The following is a 14,367-nucleotide window of genomic DNA, read 5'->3' as shown; positions in this document are numbered from 1 at the left end:
AATATGCAATTAAATAATTCAAAATCTTCAAATTAGAAGAGTCCCATTTTTACACATACCATGTCTACAGTCTTCATCAGCTTGCCCATAGTTTTTCTGCAAAATAAGAGATACAAGATAAAATTAAATAGTGAAAGGCTACTTAAAACAGAGATTTTCATCAAAAAGCTCAATTTTGTTTCAAAGTTTAATCATTAATGTTGCAAATACTCAGAGCAAAGCTAACTCGTGCTCTCTGAGGATTACACAATATTCTACAAATAAACACAATACAATTCCCTAGTCCATTTATTCACCTTCATTTATTCACCTTTATTCTCTTATTTTTCACCTTCTCTAACCTCAAATCACCAGAACCTCCTGAGCCCCCAGTCTCATTCTCAGCTAATGACTTTACTGACAAAACCAAACCTATGAGAAAAGAATTTCCATAGACTGTTACCACATCTACCCACTTCCCAGCATGCTCTCTGTTTTCCACCTGTCTGTTACCAAACCATCCATGTTTCTTTCTAGAGCCATCCTACCACTGTGCAGATCTGCTCTCTGGCCTCCTGAGAATATCACTCCAGCAAGCCTCCTCTATTTCTTCTACATCGTTAATTGTTTGCTTTCTATTGGTTCAGTCCTATAAACAAACATACTGTTATTTATTCCATCTAAAAAAATCATTCTCTTGACTTCACTTCTCCCACCAGCTACCGTTTCATTTTTTTTGCCTCTTTGGGGCAAAACTCCTCAAGAATTGTCTATACTCATGTATTTAAATTCCTTTGCTCTGATTCTTTCTTAAACTAGCTTTAATCAGACATTCACCCACCACTCCACACAACAGCAATATAGCAATGACACTGCAGAACATTCCCTCATTTGCATACACTTTCTTCACTTGGCTACCAGGACACCTCCTCTCTTGGCTTTCCTTTACCTCAAGGGCTGCTCTTCAGGCTGCTTTACTGCTTCCTCTTCTCCCCACCTCCTAACACTGTAGCGCAAGACTGTCATTGGTCCTTTCCTCTTCTCTGTCTGCACTCGTGACAGAGATGATATGATCCAGGCTCAAGACTTCATAGATCAACAGGTCAAGACTCTTCAATGACTATCTGTAGCCGAGACGTCTCTCCCGAACTCTATACCTGCATATCTGACTGCTGACTCAACACCTGTGGCTGGATATCTAAATGACATCGCACACGCAGTATGTCCAAAATGAACTCTTCCCCCACAGAGCCTGCTGCCAATCTACAGCCATCTCCATTCCTCCACTTGCTTAGACAAAAAAGTATCTAAGCAGTGTGGGACTGCTCTGATGTCTCACTCCCAGCATTAAATACATTAGGAAATCTTATTAGCTCTACCTTCAAATTACCAGAACCAAACCACTTCTCACTATCTCCACTGCTACCATTTTGATCCAAGCCACTGTCATCGCTTACCCTTTCTAGTGTATTCCCCACACAAAAGCCATAGAATTCCTGTTAAATCAGATCATGACACTGCTCTGCTCAAAGTCCCACAAAAGTCTCACTTCCAACTTCCAGTCCTTCCAGTGACCTGGAGGGCCTGATGGGATCCAGCCCTGTGACCATCTCCCCTCCATGCACCTAATCCAGCATACTGGCCCCCTATTGTCCCTCGAACGTGGCAGGCATGCTTCTGCTCAGGGTCTCTGCACTGACTATTCCCTCCGCCTGGAATACTCTTCCTCCAGGTTTCAACGTGGCTCACTCACTTATCTCCTTCATATCACCTTGTCAATGAGGCCTACCTACCTTGACCACCCAATTTAAAACTGCAACCCTCTCCCTAGCCTTACTAGCCCGAATCTCCCTCGCCCTGTTCTACTTTTTTCCACCCAGACTGTTACCTTCTAACAAGCTAAGGTGTTTACTTATTTACAATGTCACTTGTTTATTGTCTGTCCCCCTACTAGAAAAAGTACCATGGAGAAGGGATCTTTTTCTGTTTCACCAATGTATACCAAGCACCTAGAGAAGTATCTAACACATAGTATGCACCAAACAAATATTTATTCAATAAATAATCCAAAATGCTATGTAATAGTACAATTTTCAAGGCTTAAAAAAACAGTTTCTTGCCGTCAAAGATATGCGACAATCACTAGCCACTTCACTCATCTCCTCAGCCCAGAATTAGGTGATTTGTAGAGGGAATGACCAGCAATACATAGTTCCCCACTCAATGAAAAAGACCGTTTTACACAGTGTGTCATTGGCTTACCAGTTGCAAAAATGAGGCAATTCTGTAGAGAAGGCTCTCAATTTTGATGCTTTCTATCTCCAGTGGACATGGCCCTGTGAAATCAGCCATGGAGTACTGGCCAAGAGAAAGAAGGGCCTCTGTGCAGTGCTTGAGGGCCATTTCATAGTCCTGCCTCTTGAGTGATTCACACGCTTGTTCACATGACTTCTCAGCTCTTCTGTCTTCCATGACTCAGGGACAAAAATCCTAAAGACAGGGAGAAAGAACAAGTAAGAGAAGGTTTTAAAAACTTATTAATTATAAATCCTAGCCCCATTCCCATCTCAGCTGGCTTAATTATCTGAAAAGTTACCTCAACCAGCCTTTTGATCAAGGTCACAGCTGAGCAGCAGCTATTGCTGCTACAAAATCCATACTTCCCTTTATATTTTATGAAGTCTTTAGTAAGAGCCAAGCAAAATGCCAACTATAAGTCAGGATCATACCAACAAAACATCTAATTTATAAATGAGACAAATTTACAAATGAAATACAACTGAATATTGCAAAGTGCCACAAACCATAAAATCTTTTTTTTAACCAGAAGATGCAGAAATGTTTCATATCCAAACTTCCCAATTTCAGTCTTGTAGTTCCATGATTACAGAAAATCAAAATCTATATATTACATAGGATTTTGCCCACCAATATAAAAAACTGACTAAAATGCAAGTTTGAACTCCCTATTAATTCAATTCTGCAAACATTTCCTGTGGCCTGGCCCTGTGTTACTAGCAGCACTGAATGAATTCAAAGATGGGGCATGCCATCATGGCTTTTAAGAAACTCAGATTCTAGCAAGAAAGGCAAAGCACAAATGAACAATTACAAGAACAGCATTCCATCTGCCAAAGGCATAAGCTGGCCTCAAAAGGTGAACAAAAGTTCACCACACAGATGACAGGGAGAGCATATGTGAGCTTTTCAGAAAGAGAAGTTAAGCGAAATCACCAAGAGGAGAAAGTACAGGGCTGACTTAAACTCCAGCTGTGTCAGAGGAGGAGAAGGGAAAAGAGGAGGAGGAGAAGAGGAAGGAGGAAAAGGAGGAGCTATGAATGACCTCAAATGCCACAAGAAGTGAGGTGAGGGATTTATCCCACAAGCAATGGACACGACAGAAAGTTAAATAAAGAAGGAACCTCTCATTTATAAGTCCTGTGCAGAACTGGTGAGAAGCAGCCAGTCATTAATAAAAGACAACTAAAATAGTCCAAGTAAGAGATATTGAGAATTGAAGTACGGCCTCTCCCTAATTAGATCAGTCATATAGAAGGAAGCAGAAAACCTGGGCAGAGACCTAAAACCCTGTGACCTGACAATCATAATACTGCTTCAGAGGACCACTGTTGCTGACCTCTTGTCACAAGCTCTGCCGAGCACAGGGATTGCTCTTCGTTCCTGCCCCCACCTGCACCTCTCCTGCGCTTCTACCTTCTACCTTACCAACCAGTCACAAGGTACTTCAATTCATCCCTCCTGCCTCTCTCCAGCCTACACACACTCTGCTGCCGTGGCTTCTCCAGCTGTGAAGACAACCTGGCTCTGCCCTCTCCTGGCTGTTCTGTGGCCTATACACTGCAGTGAAAGGTGAGGGGAGAAAGTTGTGGATACGCAGCCAAAAGACAGTAGCAGGAGATGAAGCATGATGACAGACATCAGAAGATGTTTAGGCCCCTTCAACCTTTGAGATTCTTGGTGTATCAAAAAATGTAGAAATACCTAAGGAATGGGACGAGGAAGAGTTCAAAAAGGACTTCATATCTGCTAGCATTTGTTAAATATGGTGGTATATATGTGGATACATAATGTGGAGAATATTCTCTACTCTCCTCAGTCTGAAACTTTTAATTTAAAAAATACCAAAACATGGTTTTTCAAATTACAAGATATTTTTTAAACGTTTACATTTAACAAATTAACACTTTTAACATAAAAAATGAAGTCTTTGTTATTAACAAGATAATCCAACAAATATTTAGAGTAGTGTGTTCTCAGTCTTTCCACGGCCTCCCTTTCAACTTCCTCAGCTTTCCTTCGGTGGACTATAATTCCCAGTTTGATTTAAGGGAATTTAAATATTTCAGTTGTAGTTGGTATTTATGCCCCATACAAACACGTATAAATTTGGGTGAAATCAATTATCAAACAAAAATCAAAAATGATTGTATGTTACGGCACTGGCTTTGGACATAAGAATGGCATTACAATACCATCATGAATCATCCGGATCAGAATTGATGCTATTGACATCTTGGGCTAAATAGTTCTTTGTTGTGGGGGGTCTGTCCTGTGCATTGGAAGATCTTTAGCAGCATCACTGTCTTCTACTCACTAGCTACCGGTAGCACATCTCCCAACTTGTGACAACTAAAAATGTCCCCAGACATTAATGTCCCCTGGGGGGCACAATTGCTACCGATACAGACAAGCATATAGTATTTGCTTGCCAGATAACAACAGTGGATAAATCAATGAATACCAAAGGCCCTAGAATTAGCAAATCTTACCTATAAGCCTCCCAGCCCACATCTAGAAAATATTACAAAAAGAAGCAAAAAGAAAAGACACACTAATACTGCTAAATTCTTCCTAAGCAGACAATGCAGTACAATGATTCAGAGCACAGGCTCAGAGCCAGAAGACTTGCATTCAAAACTCACCAGCTCTGTCACCCACCAGCTGCCACTCACCAGATTCATGGCCTGGGACAGGTGACTTAATCTCAAGTATCTCAACCGGCTCACCTCTGAAATGGCAAGAAGACAACCAATACCTGTCTCCTATGGTTACTGTAAGGCTTAAGTGAAATAATATGTATAAAGTGCTTAAACGAATGCCTGGCACACAGTAAGTGCTCAGTAAGTGGTAGCTATTGTTATTTCCCTAAAATTCCAAATTTTCAATTGATATAAAGTGGAAATCATTTTACTGACTTCAACATACAATGTTATATTTATAGAAAATAAAATACCACTCTATGTAACTACTTCAACCTATTTTCTCCATCTCAATAAACTGATAATGATTATGCAAGAACAGTCACTGGAGAAAAGCGCATTTGTATATCGCTGATAAAGACGAGCTCAACCCCAAAACTGGCTAGAGGGGCGATCACAAAGCCTACTGCCAACATTAGTCACCAAACGTACTAGCCAAGGAGATGTCCGTAACATTAACAGACAAGCAGAGGTTAGAACTATCAGCGACAGGCGCTTTGGGGGAAATGACTGACTTAGAGAAAGTCCCTGATACGCTGGGCTCAGGCGCCTACCACCCAAGTCGACGGCAAGGTGTCTATCTCAATGACCTTTGGTAATCAGGTCCTGATGGGTAGTTTCCAGCTGAGGCCTAGACCTCACCAGGCGTACAAGGATCTCTGCTCAGCTGTTTTCTCCGGTTTTCAGAAAGCAGCATGACCTTGCCACACGCACCACGCGGGCCTCCAGAGCCTCCCCCGGGGGACAGAGAGGCCCAGGGAGCAGAGCTGAGTCGCAGGAATCACACCCGCGTAAGAAGCACCACATCTGCCCATTGTTAAGTCCACCCCTATGTACCTTGATTCTTGCTCTTCCCGTTAAAAATTATCCGATTTTCACTAAAAGAATATGAAACACTGGAACCTTCTGCGAACTCCTACGCCTGTGAGTAAAACAGACTTGGAAGACGGAACTTCACAGGCAAGGAAGCTGGAATCAGAAACCAAGATACTAATCCAAATCCATTAACTCCTATCATCTGTTGCTGACCTGTCGAAGAGACTAATGTCACACTGGTTGTCTGGCCACCCAGTGTCCAGTCCTTTTCCTGGTAATAAAAGCCCACAATTACCCTGTGAGAATTCACCTCGCCCCCACGCTCAGTCCATGTGGTTGGTTCCAGAAGAGCTGACTCCACCAGGGATCCAAGGGTGGCATGTGACCAGAACTGGCCAATCCAAGAGCCTCACAGCCCTAAATACAGGGATTGGCTCAGGATAAGACATGTGATCCCTTAAGAGCCAATGAGAAATCATGAGACTTTTGCTGAGATGCCTGGGAAAGAGACAGGTGCTCTTTTGTGCTGAATCCACAATCTTAGAGGCTATAGGGGTTGCGTATGCTGTGGCCATTTTTGTAACATATAGTGCCTGTAACTGAAGTCTGTAAGGAAAAGGCAGAGTTGACTCATGGGGAAAAAACTGAGTCCTGAAGTCATCATTTGAGCCCTGAATCCAGCTAGCTGTGCCTGGACTTTGCAGTTAGGTGAGCCAAGAAATTTCTTTCTAACTTAACCCAGTTTTAGGCTGATATTTCAGGCAATTGGAACTTATTAATGTATGTATGTATATTGATTAGTATTTCACATTATGTAAAAACCAAATAAGCTGATAATTGTTTTATAAAACTGTATATACACGATTATTAGTAATACTGGTTACAGTTATTGATTACTAATAACAATAAGCGTAAAGAGAAAACATAGGCATAGGAAAGAAATGGCTTAGTGTGATATTTGGTTATTCTGTTTCTTGAAAATGTAATTCTAAGACATATAAACTTTATCATAAAGCTATTTCAGCAACAGTAATAATAAGAACCATTTGCTAAATGCTTACTGTGTGCCAGATGCTGCTGAAAAGACTATATTCACGCAATCTAACTTAATCCTTATTAATAATAACCTTAAAGGGTGCATTTTATTGTTATTATCATCATCATTCCCACTTACAGGTAAAGCACGGAGAAGGTAAGTTACTTACCCACAGTTACACTGTCAATTAGAGGCAGGATTTAAATCTAAACAGTCTTGACACAGCCATGACACTGATTCTGAACCCACAATCAAGGTTCCGATGAAGTTCCGATGGAAGAGAAACTCAACTCAGGCACTCCCAAAAGCATCCAATGTGAATATAAAATATCACCATTTTAACTCTGGAACACTCTTAAAAACTAATTTCCTACATAATTCTGCATTATAAAAGTATACATATATTAGCCACATTAGTGATAATCTAATTATTAGTGATAATCATTTTTTGAAAGTGTGAAAAACCTCACAAACCTAAGCCAATCATCTTTAATTAAGCAAAAGTCATAATGTGCCCCCAAGACTAGGGAGTGTACTAATTAGTACCACCTTTCCATAAAAGGGTAACTTTTGCACCTTCCACAAAAGTCAACTTTACAAGAACATTCCTATCACTAAGTTACTTTTCACCCCTTTTAGAGAATAGAAATTTCTTTCAAAATCTATCCGTCTCAGTGCAGTCCAAAAATGAAAACTGATAAATTGGACTTTATCGAAATCAAACATTTTGCTCTTTGAAGGACACTGTTAAAAGAATAAAAGACAAGCTAAATACTGAGAGAAAATTATTTGCAAATCACGCATCTGAAAAAGGATTTGTATCTGAATGTATAGCAAACTCTCAGAACCCAACCATAAGAAAGCAACCCAGTTAAAAGCTGGGCAAAAAATTTAAACAGACACTCCACAAAGAGGATATAATGATGGCAAATAAGCACGTAAAAATATGTTCAATGGCATTAGTCAACAGAGAAATGCAAATTAAAACCATGACTAAATCCTACTACACACCTATTAAAATGGCTAAACTTAAAATACTGATAATATCAGTGATGTGGCATATATGAACTCTCACACATTGCTACTGGGAATATAACATTGTACAGCCACTCTGGAAAAAAGATTGACAGTTTCCTATAGTTAAAAATATACTCACTATATGACCTAGTAATCACCTCTCCCCACAGTTACCCTAGAGAAAAGAAAACTTATGTTCACACAAAAATCTGTACACAAATGTTTTTAACAGCTCTATTCATAACTATTAAAAACTGGAAACAACCCAAATGTCCTTTAATGAGTGACAATGGAAAACTACTGAGCAATAAAAAGGAACTTTCAATATATGCAATAACTTAGATGACTGTCAAAGACAAAGTAAAAGAACCCAGTCTCAAAAGCTCACATATTGTATAATTCCACTTACATGATAATCTCAAAAAGACAAAACTATAGGGACGGAGAGGAGGTCAGTGGTTGCAGGGGTTATGGGATGGGGATGAGTAACCATAAAGGATAGCATGAAGGAATTTTTGAGGTGGTGATACTATTCTGTCTCCTGACTGTGGTGAGGGGTACATAAATTATACATGTGTTAAATGAACAGAACTGTACACCAAAATAAAAAAAAAGTCAGTTTTACTGTATAATTTTAAAAATATTTTTAAAAAATTATAGTGTGAACCTCAAAGTCACAATGGACATGCTCTTTAAAAACTGAAAAGAAAAAAGAAACTGAAAAGAAAGATAAGTTTGCTGTTAATAAATGGAAAACCTGTACATTTCCTCCCACACATGTAGGTTTTAGAGGCAAGAATGGAACCTCAGAAAGAATGTCTCCAAATAGAAAAATCATTGAGTTCACTTGGTACAAAATTTAGGATACATTTGAAGAGTTCCACTGTAGATAATTGGTCCAAGATCAAAAGTAAATACTGGAATAAAAATGAAATCAGTAGTGTAACACAGAGGTGGTAGGCAGACTGGCCTGGACAAAGACAGTTTCAATAACAGATGATAAGAAAGGAAATGATTTGTAAGTATCATTCTCCTCCCACTGTGGATTTCTTTCTGTAACAGTATGAGAGTAACCACCAGGCAACCTTGAAATCAAGTCATGAAATGTACTTTTATTTTTTTTTAAATCAGTTATCTTCCTTAAATTTTCTTGTTAATGTAGTCATGGTCCTCTTTTATTTCAAAAGACCTAAACCTTACTAGGTTAGAGACAGACTTCAAAGAAAATGAACTCTGATCAAATAGCGGGAGCCAACAGTAGTAACTAAAATTTCAATCTAACTTGAAGATAATTTCTGTATCTGCCTTATACACTTGTCTCCATTAGAAAAAAAAAAAATTTATCTACCTCATAATTAACTTGGGTGGAATGAATCTGTTAAGGTTTCAGAAGACTGGTGAGCGCTGCTAAACATTACCACTATCTACTTGGACAAAAATTACTAATATCCATAATCAGTTCTTGATTAGACCTCAAGTTATATTTAATTATTAAACTATATAAACAAAACCATAGGAAAACTTAAAAGACAAACATAATAAAGTATATAAGTTTCTCTACATATCTAAAAAACAAAAATTTAACCAAAATAACTCTTATGGAAAAAATTAGAAATTCACATTTTTTAAAAAGTCAGTAGTTTGCCTTTACACTGCCTCACACATTACTCTCCCTGGGGAAACTCCATTATCATTCTGAAAACAAGACTATAATAGAAAGTAGTAAATATATTATGACCAAAAAAAAAGAAGAGCCAGAATGATACATCATTTAAAAACCCACATGACCTAGCACAGTGGAGTAAGGAAAGCATATCATAACTTGCCCCTTTTCCCCACTGGGCAGCATGGCCTCAGTGAGACACTACAACTAGTAAAAGTATGTCATGCTTCCTCAGGGAGGAAAAACGTTAAGAATCATTACTCTAGAGATGGCACAGCGGTTCCAAAATGCCTGTAAAGTAACTTCCAAGCTCATTTCTCGAGATCCAGGCTACCACAGTCTGGCTACAACCTAACTTTCCCACCACTCCCCACGCAAGCCCCAAGCACAGTCCAGATTCCGAATATCTGACAATGCCCTCCCCTCATCCAAATGTCCTTTCCCTCCTCTCTCTGGACCTAAATCCTACACAGCTTTAAATGAATATTTCAGGGCCTAATTGCCTAAAATGCTCTTCTACCCAAACCAGCATTACTTCTTTTTGTTTTTTAATCTTTTTTTTGGAGGGGAGGAATATTGGGGAACAATATGTTTTTCCCGGACCCATCAGCTCCAAGTCAAGCTGCTGTTTTTACCCTAATTGTGGAGGGTGCAGCTCACTGGCCCATGTGGGAACTGAACTGACGAAGTTGGTGTTAAGAGCACTGCGCTCTAACCAAGTGAGCCAACAGACCGCCCCCAGCATTACTTCTTAGAGAATGATTTGGCCTCTTAATCATCTATTATCTTGCATTAAATATATCATGTCAGATGCCTTAACCCTTAAGACAACTATCTCATAAATAGGAGTCATATTTTCTTTTACATCATTTATAGCCCCATGGCAACCATTGAATTCACTAAAACCATTCAATAAATGCTTTAATTGCATTTCCCAAAGAGATGACCTAAAATAACCTAAATGCCAAGCATTCCAAGATGTCCTATACCAAATTCAATTCTCATTAGAATGACAAGTCAGAAAGTGGAATGTTGTATTATCTTTAAGTTTATCTGCTTTCATACAAAACTGGAATCTGTGGTCGTATGGGATACATACGCAAAATATTCTGCAAAGTAATAGAGTTTTATTTGTTGTACTGTGCTTAATATTCAGCCAGACTTGCATTTTTCTCTAAAACTCTTACACAATCACTGAGTATGCAAGAAGCATTAGAAGAAAAGCTAAGCCTACTGAGAAGAAAACTAGAAACTAAGATGATCAATCATATTCTATTTTGAAAAATCTCTTTCATAGAGGTAAACTCTCCCAAATTCCAGAATGAATAAAATTCAATACAGCAAAGTAAATGTTTTAAACACATAAAAGAAATACCCTGATGGACCTTCTACCATCTGTTTCAGTGACTAAAATGATAAAAACAAGAACTAAATTTTTAAAACATATCAACAGCTAAATCTGAAAATTCTTTTTATACCTATTACTTTGATTTTACCTGACCCATTGCCTTCTTAGTTTCAATAATTCCAAATTATTTCTTGCAGAGTTTGAGCCTCCTCCCAAATCATAATATGCTTCCTAATCAAAGATATGAATAAACAGAAACCCGTATTTACAAAACAAGCAAGTTATGTTAAAAGACTGACTTCTAGAAAAGATTGCCACTTGCCAAGAAAACTTTATTATAAAACATTTTCTGTTGTCTTTATTACTTTTTCCTTCCATATTATCTGTTTAGATGTATATACACATCATAATCTAAAACAGTTGACCTTTTTAAATAAAACATAAATATAAAAGAACCAACTGAATAATTAAAACAAAAGCGTACCACGACTACCACCTCTTAAAGGCTGTCTTCAACTTACCAACAGTCGGTGCTCTAAAACTATATTTTCAAATCAGATATTTGAAAACTCAGAAGAGTTTCCTACAGAAACAGTGTTAAAAATAGGGGTTATTGGAAAGATGTAAAGTTAACAAAAGCAGGTTACAAAATAGTATTTATAGTGTAATCTCACTTTATAAATAACGATAAGCAAATTATAAAATAATATAATCTATAATCCCACTTTTATAAAATGTGTATCTGTATGTACAGAGTCTTTTACATAAACAGCCAAGAGACATATGAAACAAAATATTACAAGTGATTATCTCCTTCTCCAAAACCCATAACTCCCATCTAATCATGAGGAAAACATCAGACAAACCAAACTGAAGGACATTCTATGAAATACCTGACCAGGACTCTTGTCATCAAAACAAGGAAACTCTGAAAAACTGTCATAACCCAGAGGACATGACAACTACATTCACCATGGTTCCTACGTAGATCTTTGAACAGAAAAGGGTTTTAGTGGAAAAACTGGGACATCCAAACAAAATCTGAAAATTACTTAATACTAACGTTCCAATGATAGTTTCTTAGATTTGACAAATGTACCATAGAAATGTAAAATGTGGGGCCGGCCCGGTTGCTCAGGAGGTTAGAGCTCCATGCTCCTAACTCCGAAGGCTGCCGGTTCGATTCCCACATGGGCCAGTGGGCTCTCAACCACAAGGTTGCCGGTTCAATTCCTCGAGTCCTGCAAGGGATGATGGGCTGCGCCCCCTGCAACTAAGATTGAACACAGCACCTTGAGCTGAGCTGCCGCTGAGCTCCCAGATGGCTCACTCAGTTGGTTGGAGCGCGTGTCCTCACAACCACAAGGTTGCCGGTTCGACTCCGGCAAGGGACGGTGGGCTGCGCCCCCTGCAACTAGCAACGGCAACTGGACTTGGAGCTGAGCTGTGCCCTCCACAACTAAGACTGAAAGGACAACAACTTGACTTGGAAAAAGCCCTGGAAGTACACACTGTTCCCCAATAAAGTCCTGCTCCCCTTAAAAAAAAAGAAAAAGAAATGTAAAATGTTAATAATGGGGGAAAACTAAGTGAAGAGAATATGAGAACTCTAACCTACATTTACAACTTTTCTGTAAATCTGAAATTATTCCAAAATTAAAAGTAAAAATTGGTATCTCTGAGTGGTCAATTACAGATTTTTTTATTCATCTGCATTTTCTAATTTTTCAACAAGCAATACACTTCGTCATCGTGAAAAACAAAAAGGAGAGGGGGAACTATTCTAGATTAAAAGAAACTAAAGGGACATAACCACCTAGAGAAACGAAATATATTTGGGAGCTAAATGGGGATTTATATACTGACTTGATATTTCATAGTATAACCATTAGCATTATTGAATTATTTTCTAAAGTGTAAGAATGCTATTATGTTTATGAAGAAAAATGTCCTCATTCTTAGGAGATACATGATGGATGAAGTGCCATCCAAGATGTTTGTCTGCCACTTCTTACTTTCAGTTGGCTCAGAAAAATAAACAAAAAACACCTCTATTTAGAAAAAGAGACAAGGCAGGCAGACTATGGCAAAATGCTAACAACTGAGTATTGATTATACTGTTCTTTCAACTTTGCTATAGTCCTGAAGATTTTCATAATGTAAATTAAACAAATGGCTTTAACTTAAAAAAGTGATTCAAAACCCAAATTAATCCAGTTTTAATTTTTTCTTAAATAGAAAATATATTCTATGTACTGCTTAATTTATCTTTTCCAAGTTGGAAAAAAAAATAATCAAAAACGGGTGATTTATTTCCCATAGTTAAGAAACTATAGCTAACATTCAGGAATAATATTTAGGTTCCCTACAAATTGATACTGAATATAGTCTTTAATGTATCTAGTTTTTTTTAAATATGTTTATTTGAGTACAATTATTTTATTCCTTAAAGAAGCTGGCGAGAAGATTACATAACCCAGAAGACACAGTTGGAGACTGTAAAGAAGTGTAAGAAAGAGGGTCACTGGCAGATCTCTTCATTCCATGTACCCACAGCAAAGACAGCTCGGCTTGAGCCTACGATCCAATAGACACACCTGCCCAAAATGCCTTTCTTCAGTTGAGAAGACAGTGGAAATGCTGAAGCAGAGGAAACTCCTTGCTGTCTACCTCTAACTGAATTAGAAACCTTAGTATCATTTCCAGTCCTGAAATTCTATGATTCTACACAAGACACCTTTAAAACAGGTATATGTTATCCCTTCACACCCATTAGGATGGTTACTATAAAAATAAATAGAGAACAAGTGTTGGCAAGGATGTGGAGAAACTGGAACCTAGTGCACTGCTAGTGGGGCATAAAATGGTGCTACTGCTATGGAAAACAGTATGGTGATTCCCCCACATTTAAACAAAACATTACCGTATGATCCAACGATTCCACTTCTGGGTATTTCCCAAAAGAACAGAAAACATTCATTGCAGCATTATTCACAAAAGCCAAAGGTGGAAGCAACTCAAGTGTCTATCAGGCGATGAATGGATTTTTAAAATGTGGCATTTACATACAATGGTATATTACTTAGCCTTAAAAAGGAAGGAAATGCTGACCCATGATGCTACCACATAAATGGACCTTGAAGACATTACGCCAGTTGAAATAAGCCAGGCATAAAAGGACATACATTGTATGATTGCACTTATCTGAGGTCCCTAAAGTAGTCAGATTCATAGAGACTGCAGATTCATAGAGAAAGTAGAATGGTGGCTGCCAGGGGCTGAGGGAGGGGGCAACGGAGAGTGTGTGTTTAAAGGGCACAGAGTTCCAATTTGGGGGTATGAAAAAATGCTGGAGATGGAGGATGGTGACAGTCCTGCAACAACGTGAATGTACTTAATGTCACTGAATTGTATGCTAAAATGGTTTAGATAATGAATTTTATGTTTTGTATATGTTATCACATTTATAAAAAAAGTATCTTATCCATAATACCCTCTTTATAAGCAG

General features: G+C 38.3%; 1 protein-coding gene across 10 annotated transcripts in view; it reads right to left on the bottom strand.

Moving 5' to 3' along the window:
• The window catches only part of HELZ (helicase with zinc finger), a 137,470-nt gene that overhangs the window by 112,223 nt on the left and 10,880 nt on the right, over nucleotides 1-14,367 (bottom strand). For all 10 annotated transcript variants that reach the window (XM_081027344.1, XM_081027339.1, XM_081027341.1 and 7 more), the window contains 2 exons: nucleotides 2,242-2,469; nucleotides 60-96 (listed from right to left, as the gene is read on the bottom strand). In XM_081027344.1, the coding sequence (XP_080883470.1) occupies nucleotides 60-96; nucleotides 2,242-2,451 (247 nt within the window). In that variant the 5' untranslated portion in view covers nucleotides 2,452-2,469. The remainder of the gene's footprint in view (nucleotides 1-59; nucleotides 97-2,241; nucleotides 2,470-14,367) is intronic.

This window comes from Rhinolophus hipposideros (assembly GCF_964194185.1).
Source record: "Rhinolophus hipposideros genome assembly, chromosome: 20".
Lineage (NCBI taxonomy): Eukaryota > Metazoa > Chordata > Mammalia > Chiroptera > Rhinolophidae > Rhinolophus > Rhinolophus hipposideros.
This window is presented reverse-complemented; position numbering and strand designations above follow the sequence as displayed.